A 19,022-nucleotide genomic window follows, 5' to 3' on the forward strand; every position below is an offset into this window, starting at 1 on the left:
CTAACAAAATAAATGCATGAAGCTTAATTAACCAGCTTTGGATGGTAGCTATTACCCATGTAATATCGATAATAACGGTAGCTCCTTACCATGACACGGGACGAATGGTTGGGATTTCGTTTTCCGTAAGTACTCGCCTAACTTTTATCACCCAACTGCTTCGACATGACCACGGGACACGTGGACAGGGGCTCATATATATGCGCTTTCTTGTTCGTGATCATGTCTGTCCGGTTATTTCTCCATTTCAACGATGGCGAAGAGAGGGCTCGTAGGACTCGTACCAACGACCATGGCTGTGCTCTTTCCGCGACTCGATCGCCTGTGGTGGTACCTGGCACTGGTCTCCGCTATAGCTCTGCTCGGTCAAGAGCTTGCTCGCTCGTCCGCTATGGCCGGCCCTGCTGAATTCGAAGGTTTTGGAGAAGATTCCGACGAACTCGAAGACGAGGCCTCTTCCGTCTACCCGGTTATCGTCCCCCCTCCCGTCGTCACTCAATCAGGGTTCGAGACCGACCGAGGTCCCCCAGAAGAAGAAATCAAACATTCGAAATCCTCAGAAATCCCAAACCCTACTGAAACCCCCAAATCCGCCATTAAATCCCACAGCGACTATTGGGACGAAGACGAATTTGAAGGTTTGCCTCCCTTCGAACCAAGCCCGCCCATAAACACTAACCCATCGGAAACCCCTGAAGCTAATAAGGGTTCCAAGAAACCCAAAAATCTGGCCCCCGCAGGCCCTCAGTCTTACTACATAGAGTTCTTCTGCGTCACTTTCCTGATCGCCTTTGCTGTCAATTACTTCCTGGGCCGACGGCAAAACGAGCAGATCGCCCTAGCCTGGGCGGCGCAATTTGCAACGAAGGACGGGATCTTTGAGAAAAATTTTAGTCTATTAGGTACCGGGGACGGAAACGATACTCCCCTGCTGCTGAAAGAAGGACAGAATGTCTTCAAGTTTTATGCCAGCGGGCGCCGATATTGCCAGGGCTTGTTGGCGACCATGGAGCTTCAGAGCAGGCATGATCTGATCTCGAGGATGTATAATTCTATAGTGCCTTGTAAGGATGAGGTCAATATCGAGGTTTATATGAATGAGGATGGTATGGATGCTGTCGTATTTGCGCTGGCCAGGAAGAAGGCTGCCAAGAGTATGCACAAGGATACCAGGGATCTCCAACAGTATGCCAGCTTGCTTACGCCGCCTTCGAATCGGAAGTGGCTCAGCGAGGAGCTCGTTGCAATTGCCGAGTCGCGGGAGGTGGCGTTGGATTTGGTCACGGATACCGTGCTTGATCAGGTATTGGAAAAAGCGTCCCTTGTTGGTTTTTTGCTTGTTTGTTTGTTTTGTGCTGGGTTATGAGAGTTTTTAATTTGATTTTGAGTTTTTAATTTGATTTTGAGCTGGTGAAGATCAGGTATCAGATGGAACTCCATACGTACTAGGCATCTACATTCTCATCAGAGAGGATATTAATATCTTACAGGATATTAATATCTTACAGATGATATATATAATCATATTAATTTGAATCAAACGCTTCAACAAGGGATATGCCACTTTGATATACTAAGCTTCCAATTACAAAGGCAACGCAAAAACAACAAATCACAAGGGGGAACCCACGGAGCACACAGGTGCTTCTAAGCAACAAAAGTAGGTATTACATGGTCTTGAAAATGCAACATGTACCAACTTGTTCTACATCCCAAGGGAGTGCCTATTACATTTCCCTACTAAGAAAAAAAACCAGCGGCAAAGGGAAAACAAGTTGTAGTATTTTTAACTGATTTTATGTGATAACACTGATGCTTGCAAATTGTTATATTTTCAATTATTGCTATTACATGGACTTGAAAATGCAAGATATACCAACTTGTTCTACATCCCAAGGGAGTGTCTATTACATCTCCCTACGAAGAAAAAAACAGCGGCAAAGGGAAAACAAGTTGTAGTATTTTAACTGATTTTGTGTGATAACACGACTGATGCTTTCAAATTGTTATATTTTCAAGGTTTGTTTGTACAAGCTTGGCTGATCATATCACTTAGGTCTTGTAATGAAGGGAGGAATTAGAAAATAATAGAATAATATAAAAACATTATAGATCAAGAACACAATATCTGGACTGTGGGATCCACATAAAGAAGTTAAGATAATACACCTTCATAAACCCCGTTTTCATCATGAATCCCTTGACCCATTCCACCCCATCAAACGGCATGCCTCTCAAGTTTCAATGGTTTAGACACCATACATATAATTATGCATTCATATATTAAACCCTGCTGGTTTGAAATTTCTCCAAATACCTAGTTCAATCTTTAACATGGAGGACATATTTCTTTGATGTAATTCTGATAGCAATTCAGGTGCAAATCTCTCCTGTTTAGCCACAACTACTTATGTAGGATCACAATTGGTAGGCTTTTTCATTTGAACAGATACCATTCATTTTATTCTCACCATGATGGTAATATAATCTTTATTTGAGGAATTCTATCAACTATTTTGGATGGCTTTTTGGGCAAACCTTAAACCTAACTTGTTAGCTGCCTTGTTGCTACCTTGTTCCCTTTTTTTGCCTGTGTAAATTTATATATATATATATATATATATATATATATATATAATACACAGACATACACATCCATTCCCATCTTCAATGTGCAAGTCTTTTCCATTTTTAGACTTGGAGATGGTTTGTCTTGGTAGCCAATGGAAGCCAAGTTGAATTATGGTATTTTCTTAGTCACTGTAAATTCAATGGATTTCATTCTTTATCATCAAGTCAATTGGAAGTCAAGTGAAGCTTTCCTCTTGTGCTGATGTAACTCCTCAGAGGGTTTTGTGCTCCTTGGGTTGGAATAACTGGAGATTTTCATTCCTTTTACTCTTGTCTCTCCACAATCTTCTCTTTTTTGTGCGGTTATTGGGATGAATTTCTCAGTGAAGCCTCCGACACTTGGCTTCTTAATGCCCATTTATTTTGGTGCTACGTTGATTGCTTGGCATCCTCTTTTTCTCCATGTGCCTCTGAATTCGCTACTGTATTGGGGAAGTCTTCTTGCCATTCTTCCCCTGAAAACATTTGGGCTTATGGAATGTGCCTTGTTTCTTCCAACAAAATGCCTCAAGATGGCCTTTCTTCTCACAAAAGGAACATACTTCATAATAGCAGCAGTGGGCAGATTTGTGGCCTTTATTCCTGCAACAATAACAAATGAGGGATGTTTTGGTTGATGCGAACCATTTATTCTTGTTCTTTTACTTGTTACTACCACTTATTGGCTTGCTACTTCTTATGTTTTGTTGCAGACTGAGTATTTGAACTTTCTTCATTGTTGTTCTTCTGCAAACCACCAGGAGAAGGACTGAGTGGTAGTATGCTGTCATCTTCATTTGTTGTTTCTCTTTCTTTTGAAGAGAAGGCCAAATCTCCTGCATGTTTTTCCATCATAAAATTGATTTTGGTTGACATTGCCTTTTCCTTTATGAGATTGAAATCTAGGACTTCATGCTTTTCAAAATCACCCAAGTGCTTTTGAGAAAGTTCTGAGGAAGGTGAGCTTATCATCCTTGTCTCAGACATGGTGCTGGCCGCTATATTAGCAATGGAAGGTTGCTTTGCTTCGTTGGTGGCCAATGCCTCCTCATTCATTGGCGATTCTTGATATGGCTGAATCATCATTTGAGTGAGTTGTCCTCTTGCCAATCATCTAGCTGAATTAACTTTGTGCCTTATTGCGTACGCTAAACTCCACTCTTGTCCCAATTTTCCACAACAACAGCCAAGGAATCTTGATTTTCAACGAAGTGGTCCTTTAGCAATGACTTAATGTGTTCACAACGAAGCATATGTCAGGATGGGAGTTGACCAAAAACATTAGGGCTCCCACAAGTTGACGATACTTGGTAGGTTTGCCAATTCGGGTCCAACAACACTTCCACATAGCTTCTTAAAGTTGAGTTCCATCGGAGTAGTCACAGACTTGCAATCCACCATCCCACATCTCTCAAGTAGCTTCACATTGTATTTTCCTTGTGAAAGGAAAATCTCCCATGGCTTTGCTAGTCTGCTAGACCTCCAACCCTAGGAAATAATGCATTAGTCCTAGGTCCTTCATTTCGAACTCGAAAGCCAACTCCCTTTTGCATTGATGAATGAGAGGGTCATCATCTGTTAGAAAGAGATCATCCACATAAAGGACCAAAATGAGATGTCTGTCCTTTTCAACCTTGAAGTATAGGTTCGAGTCAGCATTACTTTTTGTAAATCCCAGCTTCATAAGATAGCTATCGATCCTCTCATACCAAGCCCTAGGGGCTTGCTTCCCATAAAGGGCTTTCTTCAACTTGCATACATGTGTCTCATGATCTTGAACCTCGAATCCCTCGGGTTGTTTCACATATACTTCCTCCTTAAGCGAATCATGCAAGAAAGCAGTTTTGACATCCATTTGATGTAGGTTCCATCCTTGCGAGGCAGCAAGGGCGATGATCGAATGGATGGTGGTATATCGGGCAACTAGTGCAAATATCTCATCATAGTCTACTCCTTCCTTTTGAGAGAAGCCTTAAGCTACAAATCTGGCCTTGAATTTCTCAACACTCTCATCAACTCCATGTTTGATTTTGTAGAGCCATTTCGAAATGACCACTGACTTGTACTTAGGTCTAGGAACCACATCCCAGACATCATTCTTCATGATCGACTCATATTCTGTAAAAATTTCTGTTTTCCCACCCCGATTTTCAGTTTCTCCTTATTTCTCCCATGAAGTTAAATGCCCATTCCCATAACCATACATTTAACAGACTGAAAAAATAAATATTGCTGAAAACACAAATTTTGGAAATTTTTCAGAATGCTGGAAATTGCAGAATTAAAAATCAGCAATCAAAAACAGCCATTAAAACACATTAAAACACTGATATTTTTGGTCAACTTGACCCTGGAAAAACCCCCTACAACTCTTGGGGAAAACCAGTTTGAGAGCTCTTCTTTATTTTTGAAAATTGCCTTTTTACAGTGAGAATTATTCAGCAAAAAATCAACAAGCAAATTTACAACTTATCTCCTTTCCCGTGCCTCACAGCAATCTGGAAATTACAGCAAACAGGACAACAATAAATGCTGTATGGCCTCCGTTTTGTGTGCAGAAAAATTAGCAAACTGCTCCTTGATTTTTGTGCAAAAATCTGCCTTTCATTATGTGCTGAATCAGCTGTACAAATCTGCTCAACTGCTGCCTTGGAATGTGTGCCAAGCTGTTGTCTCCTTCTCTTCCCTGCTCAGAAATCTCTCTTGCTCTCTTGCTCTCCTTCTCCTAATCTGCTCATGAAAGAATGAATGACCTTTTCCTCCTTTTCCTCCTTTAATATAACTCCAAGTGACTTTTGGGTGATCTAAGTGACTTTTGGGTGATCTCTAAATCCAATGGCTGAAATAGATTTAGATCAATGACTGAGATTAAATGCTCATTTAAATCTCACTTTCTATTTTATAATTCACCCCACTTTAATAAAGACCCACTTAGTCATTTATTTCCAAAGTCACTTTTCCTTTCTAATTTTTCATTTACTTTATAAAAGTTACTTTAAAATTAGACTTAGTAACTTTATCACTTAAAGTCACTTTTAAATTAGATTTAACTTTATAAAATTATAAAGTTACTTTAGGAGAAAAATTAAATTCTTTTGGACACTTTTCCCTAGGCCAAAGATCAAAGCCTTAGGGAACCACCTGTCCTCCGGTACCAAATTTCAACATATTCCTCGTTTATGCATCCTTCCAAACCTGTTAATTCATGACTTCTATGAATGTACAAGTCTTAGATTGTACAATGGTACTCATGGCAGCTAAATACCCTTGAAACCTATTCGGCTTCTTGCTTTTACGAAATGACCCCCTTGGTGCAATATGTTTCTTAGCATCTTTGAGCCGCAAAGGTCTTTTTTTGAAGTAGAGGGCTCACTAGGAGGTGGATCAATGGGATCCATCGGACCTTCAACATTGGGCATCGGTTCATCGGATGGAGGTTCATCTTGCTTTTCTGCATCAACATCATCATCTTAGATATTTCTAAGAGCAGAGTCTTCATCGAAAGTGACATCATGATTTAATTATACTTCCCTTTGACTAGGCACATAGATTCTATATGCCTTCGAAGTTTCATTATAGCCCACAAATGTTTCTTTCTTCCCAGATGCGTCTAGTTTGTTTCTTTTCTCTTTCGGCACATGAAAATATATGAGACAACCAAAAATTCTAAAATGAGAAACATCAGGTTTCTTATCGGTAAAAACTTCTTTAGGTGTCTTGAAGTTTGAAGATTGATGTGGGCATCGATTTTGGACTTACCCAACGGTGTTGGCAGCTTCTCCCCATGAGAACTTCGGAAGACCTTGATCATGAAGCATAACATGGGTGGATTTTATGATAGTATGGTTCTTCCTTTCAACAACACCATTTTGTTCAGGAGTAAATGTGGTAGTGGTCTCTCTCTTAATGCCAACTTCTTTATAATAGTCTTTGAATTCATTTGACTCATATTTGATCCTCAATATTTTGATCTTCTTTCCTGTTTGATTCTTGTTAATTTTAGGTATGTTCTATGCTTAGAGCAATTTATTTCAATTTTCAGAGTTAGTTCAATATCTTTTCTAGATTAGCAATAACATCAGCATTAAAGTAAACTGCAGATAGAACATAAACATAAATCGCAGAAGATAAGCCAAGACAAGAGGACAAAAGATGTGGCGCTAGGCAGGGACAAACTCCAATGTGGGGAAACCTTTGATCAATTCTTCTTATGTTCTTCAATAGTTCAGTAGGCAGAGAGAGAGAGAGAGAGAGAGAGAGAGAGAGAGAGAGTACATTTACAACAGAAGTCAACATTTTGACTTATCTAGATAAGAGCATAGATCATCTCTAAGAAGATGATACGTGAGATCAGTTGAAGACATGTTGCCTCAATTGATTCTCCAAGGTGACTCCTTCACCTATCATTGTGTTGAATCTTGTCATCATGTTGCACCTATCATCACTATGTTGCATCTCATCATGCTTCACCAATCATGACTGTACCATGTACTTGCTACACCAAGCATCATTGTTGTCCCAAGTACTATTGCTGCACCTAGCTGCACCATGCACCTTGTTGTTGCTACCATCCCATTGTGCCACTGTTGCACAATGTCATTGCTGTCCCATCATAGTTCTGTCCCAACATGCTGTTGTCCCATCATTGTTCTGAAGCTGATCATGTTGCCACACAGCTGTCCCAAGTGGTATGCTGAACCATGTTGACACACAGCATGTCTCATGTGCTTGCAGCACCATGCTTGCCATGCTTGCCTTAGCATTCCTTTGTTGTCCCATTTACTATACAACTGTCCCTTGCCACTGCTGCTTAGATATAAGGTGTAGCTGTTGTCCCTAACAGTCACGCTATACCTTGCTGCTGTCCCCTTAGCCTTGCCATACCTGCTGCTATCCCATGTGTCTTAGCAACACCATGTAGCCCAGTTGCCCCATTTTTAGCATTGCCCAGTTGCCCCATTTTTAGCATTGCTTTCTTGGGCATGTTTGAGTCCTCAAACTCTCATGCTATCCCTGTTTTGAGGGTCACCTACAACCCACCTTTTTAGCTGTATTAGGCTTGCATCTAGTAAACTGTAGGTTAGCGTTAGGGCTGCCTTTAGACTGTGTTAGGGTTGCCTTTAGACAATGTTTAGGGCTGCCTTTTGACAGTGCTTAGGGCTACCTTTTGGACAACGTTAGGGCCTCCCTTTGCTGTGATAAGATTCCTCCAAAACTGCAGCTAGGGCATGCTTCCTTGACAACGTTTTTGACCTCTTTTTTGACAGCGTCTAGGGCTAGGGCATCTCCTCTAGAGCAACTCCCGTATTGTTCTTTCCTCCAACGTTTAGGGCTTCCACTCCTAGATTTCTTTTCCATTAAAACCCAAGACAAGTGGAGAGAAATCAAGATAGAATTGTGTGTGAGAAATGACTCTCAAGTCATCTCCTTTTACACATACTAAAACGTTGAGCACATGTGGGGTTTATTTGGTTGCTGATCGACCTTGACGAATTGTCTTATAACACAAATAAATTCATAACTCCATGAATACTTATTGGAATCGAATGATTTTTAGATCAATCCTACACCTCTTGATGAGAGGGATCCAAGAAAAATATCAACAACCATAAATAATATGACCCCCACATGGAGTTTGGCCCTAGTTGTCAATTTTAACACATCGCCCTTGAAGAAGTTGTTATTATTGTCATCCTCTCTTGGAGTATCCTTCTTGTGAGGACACTCTCTAGCGAAGTGGCCAAACCTGTTACAATTGAAGCAACTTCCTTTTCTTCCTTTTTTGATCCCGGCTTGAACCCTTGACCTTGATTCCTTGGATCAACATTGTTCCTTCTCTTAGAATGAGTAGAGAAGGCGGTAGGATTGTTTCCATTTGAGGGCTTGTCTCTTTCCATCATCCTTATTTCTTCTTGAGTGCATTTGGCCAATAGTTCATCAATTCTCGGAATTCTGTCATTGTTGAGAATGGTAGTGTTGAACACATCCCAATCTCTTGTAAGCCCCCCCAAGTGCAATAAGAGAGAGCTCCCGGTCACTAGTGACTTCACCAATATATAGGAGATCATTCTTGATCTCGGTAATCCTCATGAAGTAGGATTGGATGGATTCTCTTCTATCCAAGTTGATATATTTCAACTTGTTCTTGAGAAAGAGAATTTGATTTGCATTGTTTACTTTGAACATCCCAATCAACTTTTCATACTTTTCCTTAGATGTTTCCAAATCAGAAATATAGGCAACCAAAAAGGCTTATGAGTGGAATCAATAATAATCTTCTTAGCTTTTACCTCCCCTTTCTTGTACTTGGTTTGTGCAGCAACGGATGCATTTGAAGGAGGCTATGGTATTCTTCCTTTGACATATTCCATGGCATTATTCTCTTCCAAAGTCAAGACCAAAGTCATCTTCCATGCATGATAGTCAGATTTGTTCTTAAGCTTGTTCTCGGATTTGAAGAAAGATGTTGCCATCATTGGGACTAGATCCAAGTCCTTGTCTAACAACTTCCCATAGTGATTGCTTTGCTTCACTTTTGCTTGGGCTTTTCCTTCAAAGTTCACCCTAGCTTTGATATTGTGTTAATTTTAGATAACAATGGTATGTTCTATTCTTTAGCACAAGTTACTTCAATGATCCTTGTTAGCACAATGGAAATTTACAATTATCTTCAGTAGCACTTATAGACATTGAAAGTAAATGCAGATAGAACATAAAATGATATGCAAAAGATAAGCCAAGACAAGAGGACACAAGATGTGGCGGATACTAGGGACAAACCCCAATGTGGGGAAACCCTTTGATTAAATCTTTTTATTATTCTTCAATAGTTCAGGAGAGAGAGAGAGTACAAATATCAGAAACACATGCCCAAAATAGATCTGCCAAATCAACAGTCAATGCAGACCTAACCAGAAAGTCAACGGTGGTCAAAGCTGCCCCAAAACATCCTCCAATTAGTTCGGTCAACAGCAGAAGAATGTGACTTCCAAAGAGGGTCAATGTCAACCTAAAACAAGCTCAGTCAATTCAGTCAAAGTCTTCTGTAATTTGCTGTCAAATCAAAAGTCAACACTGTAGTCAACATGGTCAAACAGTCCTCAATCACCTCGAATTTCATGCCAAAGAATGCGGCCTGCAAAGTTCGAAATTTTGCCCTCAAAATAGAAGTCAACGCATGGTCAAACTGCCCAAGTCAACGCTCCCCAATCTCTGAAATTTTCAGCCTCCAAAACCAGTCCAGAAATTTGCCTTCCTTCCACACGTGCAAAGAAGAGAGCCTCCAAGTTGTACAAACCAATCAAGAGAGGAGAGAGAAGATGATGTGATGAGATGAGTGATGTCCAAATGAGAGAAGGGTCACTCCTATTTATACAATTCGTTGAGGGTGAGGAGACACATCCATTGGGCTTCATGAGTCTACATTTGACTAAGGTCGACATTTGACTAAGGTCGACCTTGACAATTTGTCCATGAGAGAATAAATTCAAAATTCCATTTCTGTTTGTCATAATGAGATGATCTTTATATCAAAGTTGTACCTTTCGGAAAGAGGAATCCAATGCAATAATCATCTCCATCATATGAGCTGTCATAAAGCGGAAGTTGGCCCTAGTTGCCAATTTTAGGAACAGATCTCTAACTTGGCTAATGCAGCTAAAATACCTTCATGTACTCAAGTTTGGTAGAAACAATGCTCTAGCTTAACATAGGCATATGTAATTGGTGTCTCTGTGCTTGTTTTGCTTCCAATGACCCATGTTTTTTTTTTGAATATTCCGAAGAAAAACTGTAATTTTATTAAAATAAATAAAATTACAACTGCATGTGCTCTTGGCATGCTGTAAAAACAAGAACTGTCACTGATACCCACTGAATCTCTCTGACAGATTGAGAGATTTACAATTACAAAATAAAAAAACCAAAGTAGTATCCTGTGTCAGCATGACAAAAAATCCAGCCCACATGGCATTACATAAGTAAAAATACACAAGTCTGATAGAGAAACAAAACATACATATCAGAGCTGAAATGACTGCATATAACAGAAAACAATAAATAGATCACGTATGTGTTTCCTTTGGATCATCCATCTGAAGCCCTACCACTGACTTATGTTTTGTATTGCATTACGTGAACCAATGTCCCATTGTCCCATCGACATGGTTCCTTTGGCTCTCATGTTAATTTCAGAATACCAAATCTAATTTATATCCCATCAGAGCTGAAATAACTGCATATAACAGAAAACAATAAATAAATCATGTATGTGTTTCCTTTGGATCATCCAGCTGAAGTCCTACCAATGACTTATGTTTTGTATCACATTACTTGAGCCAATGTCCCATGGACATGGTTCCTTTGACTCCCATGTTAATTTCTGAATACCAAATCTGATTTATATCCCAAGCAATTTTTTATTCCAAGGAAAAAAACCGTAATTTTATTGCTGAGAACAAAATTACATTTTGTATATGTTGAAGTGCATTCAAAAGATAGCCGCATGGCCAACAAAAACCCAGCTCAAAGCACCAATATACAGTCCCTTAACAGAGAAACCTCAGAGGTCCACACAAAAAATCCATACAACATTGCTGAAACCCTCAATACAAACATAATGAGGCACGGGCCTGGCGCAGAGGCCCACGAACAAAATCCCAAAAAGGAACCAAACATTTAATCGACTGAACCCAGAAGGGCCGAACCCAAATGTACAGAAAAGGGCCCATGACCCTAGCCAAACACTAGCAAAAAGCCCAATACACAGAGCAAACCATGGAAGAGGAAGCCGAATAACAGAAGCAACAACCACAACTGGCAGAAGCGGACAGACGTAACAGCTGATGAACCAACCCACGCCAAAACAAAGCGGCAACGTGAAAGAGTCACATCGGAAACATTGTTCTGAGGCAGCACTACAAACCTGGAAGAAGAGGAACCAACAACATTAAAAGGAGGGTCGCGAAGGCTAGGGATCCAGCCTTTGAGCCCTCGGCCCCCAATGCCAAAACCTCCCATGAAAACGCAATGACAACACGATGGAGGCGCGTAAGAGAGGACACCGTTTGTTGGCAGCACAACAAACCAGAAAGAAAGAGGAACTGACAACACAAAATGACAGTTGCAGAGGCTAGGGTTCCAATCTCCGAGTTGCTGTTCCCCTCAAGGCTCGCCCCTCACCAAGCAATTTTTTTTAATAACCCAGAAATTTAGTTAATTTGGTATTTTTCTTCTTTTGAAATTGTTGAATATAAACACACTGGCATTTTAACAATAAAATTAACAACATGAGCACTAGAAGAAAAATCAACCACGTAGCAGAAATTATAAATGCTCCAATTTATCATTCACTTTAATTTCTTGGAATAAATAAGGGCTCCCTTATAGGGGTAATGGGCCACACAGAGTCAATTTTTTACAGCAGCAAAACCGAGAAATTTGGCTGCCCGAGAAATCCAAACTGCATCCACACATGACACAACTTGAGTCTCCCATAGCCGTCACATGTGCGGCTCGTGAGCAGTACTATCCATAAATGCAGCCTGAATTTAGCTTAGCTTAGTACTATCCTCGCGCAAATCGTTGTTGGAAATACTACCAAGGAGAGATGTTACTAGGCATTATTCCTTTTAGTCTAGTAAACACATTAATTACTTTTGTCTTGGTAACATTTATGAGTTATATTAATGTCATAGGTGGAAAAGTTACTTAAAAGTGTTGTACCATGTACTTTTTCTAATATTAAATTCACTTGTACTTTTTAAAGTGGCTTTGTGTAAAGTACAAACTGTACTTTTTAAATATTAAATTGAGTTGAAAAATCACTTTGTGAGAAAAATAAAAAAAGATACACAACTTGAAAATGATACTAGGAGGCTTTTAAGTAACGGGTTCAATGTGTGAGGGGGATCAATTGAGAGAGTTAATCTCAACCACACATCTTGAGATTTGGAGATTAATTTCATCCATTGGATCCTAGGTTTAGAGATTCAACCTTTTCCAAGGAGACAAAAGAGGGAAAGGGAGGCTCATTCTTCACTTCACACTTGAGAGAGCATGAAAAGAAGAGGAGAAGAAAACTTCAAGGAGAGTTTGCAGCGGAGAAAGGAGGGCACGAATTCCAAGGAGGAGAGCTGGGCTAGGGCATGATTTTCGAGGAGGGAAAACAATAGCACAATTTTTGAGGCAAACAACAACACAAAAATCAAGGGCAACAACATGATTTTCGAGGCACCTGGGCATGAATTTTGAGGGTTGTTCCAACACTGCCCTGGCCTAAAATTCGAGGCAGAAGTTTGAGTTTGCTGCTACAGACAACACAAATTTTGAGGAATCTCCTGGCACAAAAATTGAGGTATAGCAGTCACCTTCAGTGCAGAAATTGAGGCAACTTTTGGTACAAATGTAGAGGTAGAATTGTAGTCGCAAATTTCGAGTTGAGCTATGAGAAAGTGCAAAAAATTATGGTCAAGAGATTTTGTGAAAATCTGAAGAAAAAATTTAGTGGGCACAAATTTCCAGATTTGCATTTTATGCTTCAGTTGCTAAGGGAGATAAGTATTGTGATTATTTTATGTATTTAGACTAAGCAACACAAATTTGGAGGAGTCTCCTAGCACGAAAGTTGAGGTATAATAGTCACCTTCAGCGCCGAAATTGAAGCAACTTTTGGCGCAAATTTCGAGGTAGAATTCTAGCCACAAATTTCAGTTGAGTTGTGAGAAAGTGCAAAAAATTTTGGGCAAGAGATTTTATGAAAATCTGAAAAAAAAATTGGAGCGGGCACAAATTTCCAGATTTGCATTTAATGCTTTAGTTGCTAGGGAGATAAGTACTTGTGATTATTTTATGTTCTTATACAAATTTCCTCGAGCAATAAAATCCTCCTTTGAAGATCGATTTCCCCCAAGAGGCTGTGGGGTTTTTTCGGGGTCACCTTGACCAAAAATATGTGTCTCACTGACTCTCACATGCGTGCATGCTTGCAAAAATTGTGTTAATTTTCAGTTGATAGGAAAGTTAAGAATAGTAGAATTACTCTTTGAATGTTTACAATTAATGCACACGGAAATTTATTCAACATGACAAAACATGTGGGTTGGGCCTAAACACACATATGCAAACTTGTAAATTGGCTTAAGGGTGCATATCATAATTTTTCTACGTGGTATTGGAGTCGAGTTGAGCCAAGTTGAGGCTTAAATATTTAATTTCAGGGAGTTGATAAAGAGGGCAACAAGTTACTAAAGTCTTCAAATAATGAAGCATACCTTTGAAACTTTGCCAAAAACCCAAAGACTTCAGCAGTTCAGAGGGAGGAAGGTTCTAGCTTCTAGATTTGATTCATTTTGTTGGTTGTGGGGTCATGGCTATTGGGTTAAGAGTAGAGGACAAATTGATGGGGGTTGGAAACTTTGGGCCATGGAAGTAGAGGATTATGCTTTCACTGGAGGAGGTGGAAGTGTGGGATGTTGTTGAAGCAGCTGTGCAAGCACCCACTGATCCAACTCGGTTGGTAGAGTTCAACAAGAAGAATGTGAAGGCAACGAAGGTCCTTCTAGATGCCATCAAGGACCATTTATTCCCTCATGTTTCAGATATGAGATATGCATATTAAATGTGGGAATCCTTTGTCTCTTTGCACCAGAGTTCTAATGAGAACAAGAAGATGGTGTTGAGACAAAAACTACGCAACACCAAGATGACCAAGATTGACAGTGTGACATCTTTCCTCGCTAGAGTATCACAGGTGAAGGATGAGTTAGCTCCTGTTGGCGAGGCTGTTTTATAGGAGCAATTGGTTAGGATCACCTTAGATGGGTTCATCGAGAAGTGGGATGGTTTTATCCACGAATTGGTGGCCAGAGAGCACTTTCCTGGTTGGAGGAGGATGTGGGATGATTTCATCCTAGAGGAGATCAAGAGGGGTGGGGGAGGTGAAGAGGAGAATGTTGCTCTTGCAGCAAAGGGCAAGAAGGGTAAGAAGATCAAGAAGGGGTCTTTTAGTGGAGCAAAGCAAGAGAAGGGGAAGCAAAAGGCTAAGGAGAAGGACATGAGCAAAGTGAAATGCTTTGCTTGTGGGAAGATGGGTCACTATGCTGTTCAGTGTCCCAACAAGAAGGGTAAGAAGAAACAAGGAGTTGCAGCTTCAACAGATGTGGATGATTTTGCGGTTATGTTTGATTCAGAGTGTGCTTTGGTGGTGAGTTTAGCCACTCATGTCACATCTTCTCGTGCATGGTTCATAGACAGTGGAGCATCCTGCCATATGACCAGAGTTAGAGAGCACTTCACGAGCCTTTTGGAGGATGACATTGACTTGGAGGTTGTGCTTGGCGACAACTCCAAAGTCAAGGTGGCAGGTATGGGGACAGTTTCATTTCAGAAGGAGTCATCACCTCCTTTGAAGGTGACAGATGTTCTTTATGTTCTAGCTTGTGGGACAGGGGGTATGAGGTACTGTTTTGGAGGGGACATATGTTGATATATCCTAGGGGATTTAGTATTGAGTCTGCTCGTGTGATTAGAGCTTGCAGTGGGAGACTATACAAACTCATGTTTCAATCTCTTAGAGCTATGGTAGCGCAGACCAATAGCAGTGAGTTATGTGAGCTATGGCACAGGAGGATGAACCACTTTGCATCATGGAGCTTGCAGGATTTTGAGGAAGATGGTTACAGGGTTGCCTGACTTCAGCATAGAGCATCATGATGTATGCAGGGGGTGTGCTTTGGGAAAGTACACCAACACACCTTTCTAGAGCAGTGACAACAGAGTTACAAGTGTCCTTGACTTGATTCCTTTTGACGTATGTGGTCTTATGTCACATGTTTCATTGAGTGGATATGAGTATTATGTGACATTCATTGATGACCACTCCAAGAGGACTCGAATTTACTTCGTGAAGACCAAGGATGAGGTCTTACGAAGATTCCAAGAGTTTAAGGCTCTTTTGGAGAACCAAACAAGGAGGCAAATCAGGGGTGTTGTGATGAGACAATGGGGGTGAGTACACTTCAGCAGAGATGAGAGATTTTTGTGGGAGTGTTGGCATCAAGAGGAAGCTAATTGTGCCTTACAACCCTCAACAGAATGGGGTGGTAGAGAGGAAGAACATGACCATTGTGGGTGTAGCTAGAGCCATGTTGCATGATCAAAGTTTACCTTTATTCTTTTGGGCCGAGGCGTGTAACACTGTTGTTTATGTGGTAGAATAGGAGCTCGCACAGAGTCTTGGGGAGCAAGACTCCTGAGTAGGTGTATATCGACAAGAAACTAGAAGTTGGGCACATCATGATATTTGGTTGCCTTACATATTCACACGTCCCTAAGGAGAAGAAGACGGAGTTGGAACCCACTGCAGAGAGGGGTATTCTAATGTGTTACAACTAGAGTAGCAGAGCCTACTGCATATATCTTCCTACACAGAGGAAGATTGTCTTGAGGAGGTCTCGGGAGGTTGATTAGGTAGAGCAATAGGCTCCTCAGCAGGGGGGCACACCACAGGTTTTAGGGGTATCAGGTGGTACATCGGAGTCAGGAGGTTCACCTTCTTCAGGGGCGACAAGTTCATTAGGCATAATATCTCAGAGCTCAGGGTCTCCCTTGGTTATTTCAGAGCCTTCCTTGCCAGGAGGAGAGGCGCCAGTTGAGGATTTTCCCATACCACCACAGGAGACTACTACAGGGAAGAGGAAGCCAAGATGGCTTCGGGAGACCTCGAAGGAGTCTCAGGAGGCAGTGGGGAGACCCAAGTGGTCAACGAGGGAGAGTAAATCGCCAGAGAGGTTGGGTGGCTTTGTGGCAGATGTTGTGGAGACAGAGCCAACTAGTTTTGAGGAGGCCACTAGACAATAGATATGGAGGGATGCCATGGTGGAGGAGTATGCCTCTATCATGAAGAATGATGTTTGGGAGGTAGTGCCACGTCCTGATGGGAAGTCAATTGTGACTTCCAGGTGGCTCTACAAGGCCAAACATGCTGTAGACTGCAGCGTTGAGAAGTTCAAAGCTTGGTTTGTGGCGCGACAGTCTCACAGGTAGAGGGAGTTGACTATGAGGAGACCTTTGCACCGATTGCTTGTTATACTTCCATTAGAGCAGTGATATCTATAACAATTGAGATGGGTTGGATGATCCACCAGATGGATGTGAAGACTGCCTTTCTCAATGGTGTCATATAGGAGGAGGTGTATATTAAGCAGTTTGAGGGCTTTGAGTTGCATGGGAGGGAGTCTCATGTATGTAGGCTGAAGAAAGCCTTGTATGGACTGAAGTAGGCACCAGGGGCATGGTACGAGAGGATAGATGCCTGCCTGCAACAAATGGGTTTCTAGAAGAGTGATGCAGATCTGAACCTATACTTTATCCTGGTAGGTGACGATCCACTCATTCTGGTACTTTATGTGGGTGACTTGTTTATTACAGGGGAGGATAATCTCATCCAACGCTACAAGAGAGATCTTGCTTTAGAGTTTTATATGACTAATATGGGGTTGGTGCATTACTTTTGGGGTTGGAGGTTTGGCAGGAGGATGAGCACATCTTTGTGGGCTAGGGAAGGTATGCAAGAGATATCTTGAGGAGATTCCGTATGGATGGTTGTAGGCCTATGGCTACTCCTATGATCACCAACTAGAAGAAGCTGCATGATAATGATTCCGAGTTGGTGGATCCCACTTTGTATTGTCAGTTGATCAGTTCATTGATGCGTCTGGTCAATATTAGACCGAATATTTGTTTCGCAGTCAACACATTGTGTCAATTTATGATGGAGCCTAGGAGAGTACATTGGGTGGTTGCAAAACATGTGTTTAGGTACTTACAGGGCATAATGGATTATGGTTTGGACTATGTCAGATGTGATGGAGTCAGATTGATTGGTTGCACAGACTCGGATTGGGCTGGTAATGTCGGTGACTGGGAGAGTACTTTTGGATGTTGTTTCTCATTGGGCTTGGCAATTGTGTAATGGTTCAACATGAAACAAAAGTCGATGGTATTGAGCAGCGCAAAGGCAGAGAATATGGCAATTAGTTAGGCAGGGTGCGAGGCAATACGGCTTCGCCAGATGCTTCATGTATTATTTGGTCAGATGTTGAGACCAACTATGATTTACTGTGACAACCAGAGTTGTATTGAACTCTAGAATCCAGTATTTGACGACTGGTCAAAGCATATAGAGATCAAATACGACTTCATCAGAGATTGGGTTTAGCGAGTGGCAATGAAGCTTGAGTATATATCCACCGCTGAACAAGTAGCATACATTCTCACCAAGTCTTTGCGAAGAGGAAAGCATGTTTTCTTTAGAGACAAGATGGGAGTGGTGAACAACACCTTCCTCGGTAAGAGGGAGTATTGGAAATAGTACTAAGGAGAGGTGTTACTAGGCATTTATCCCTTTTAACGTAATAGACACATTAATTATTTTTGTCTTGGTGACATTTATGAGTTATATTAATGTCATGGATGGAAAAAATACTTACAAGTGTTGTACCATTTACCTTTTTCTAATATTAAAGTCACTTGTACTTTATAAAGTGACTTTATTTGTAATTTACTAAGTGTACTTTTCTAATATTAAAGTGAGTTGAAAAATTACTTTATGTGAAAAATAGAAAAAGGTACACAACTTAAAAAGGTACTAGGAGGCTTTTAAGTAATGGGGCCAATGTGTGAGGGGGGTCAATTGAGAGAGTTATTCTCAACCACACCTTGAAATTTGGAGATTAAATCTCATCCATTGGATCCTAGGTTTAGGGATTCAATCTTTTTTGAGGAGACAAAAGAGGAAAAGGGAGGTTCATTCTTCACTTCACACTTAAGAGAGAATGAGGAGAAGAGAGGAAAACTTCAAGGAGAATTTGCAGTAGAGAAAAGAGGGCACGAATTCCAAGGAGGAGAGATGTGCTAGGGCACAATTTTCAAGGAGGGAAAACAACAACACGATTTTCGAGGCAAGCAACAACAATCAAGGGCAACAACATGATTTTTGAGGCACCTGGGCATGAATTTTGAGGGTTGGTCTAGTGTTGCCTTGGCCCAAAATTCGAGGCAAAAATTTCATGTTTGCTGCTACAAGCAACACATATTTTGAGGCGTCTCTTGGCACAAAAATCGGGGTATAACAGTCACCTTCAGCGCAAAATTGAGGCAACTTTTGGCAAAGATTTCGAGGAGCCGAGTGTGAGAAAGTGCAAAAAATTTTGGGCAAGAGATTTTGTGAAAATCTGAAAAAAATCAGTGGGCACAAATTTTCAGTTTTGCATTTAATGCTTCAGTTGCTAAAGGAGATAAGTACTGTGATTATTTTATGTACTTAGACTAATTTTCTCAATCAATAAAATTGTCCTTTGAAGATTGGTTTTCCCCAAGAGGCTGTGGGTTTTCTAGGGTCATTTGTACCCACA

At 40.9% G+C, this 19,022-nt stretch overlaps 1 protein-coding gene across 1 annotated transcript in view; it reads left to right on the top strand.

Annotated features, from left to right (window-relative positions):
* The first annotated feature begins 208 nt into the window (after positions 1-208).
* The window catches only part of LOC149213439 (uncharacterized protein At5g49945-like), a 44,607-nt gene continuing 25,793 nt past the window's right edge, over positions 209-19,022 (top strand). The window contains exon 1 of the mRNA XM_089392000.1: positions 209-1,303. Coding sequence (XP_089248126.1) covers positions 254-1,303 — 1,050 coding nt within the window. The 5' untranslated portion in view covers positions 209-253. The remainder of the gene's footprint in view (positions 1,304-19,022) is intronic.

The sequence above is a fragment of the Pinus tabuliformis genome, chromosome 1_1, assembly GCF_031772625.1.
Source record: "Pinus tabuliformis cultivar Carrire ecotype Pingquan chromosome 1_1, CPIR1, whole genome shotgun sequence".
Classification (NCBI taxonomy): Eukaryota; Viridiplantae; Streptophyta; class Pinopsida; order Pinales; family Pinaceae; genus Pinus; species Pinus tabuliformis.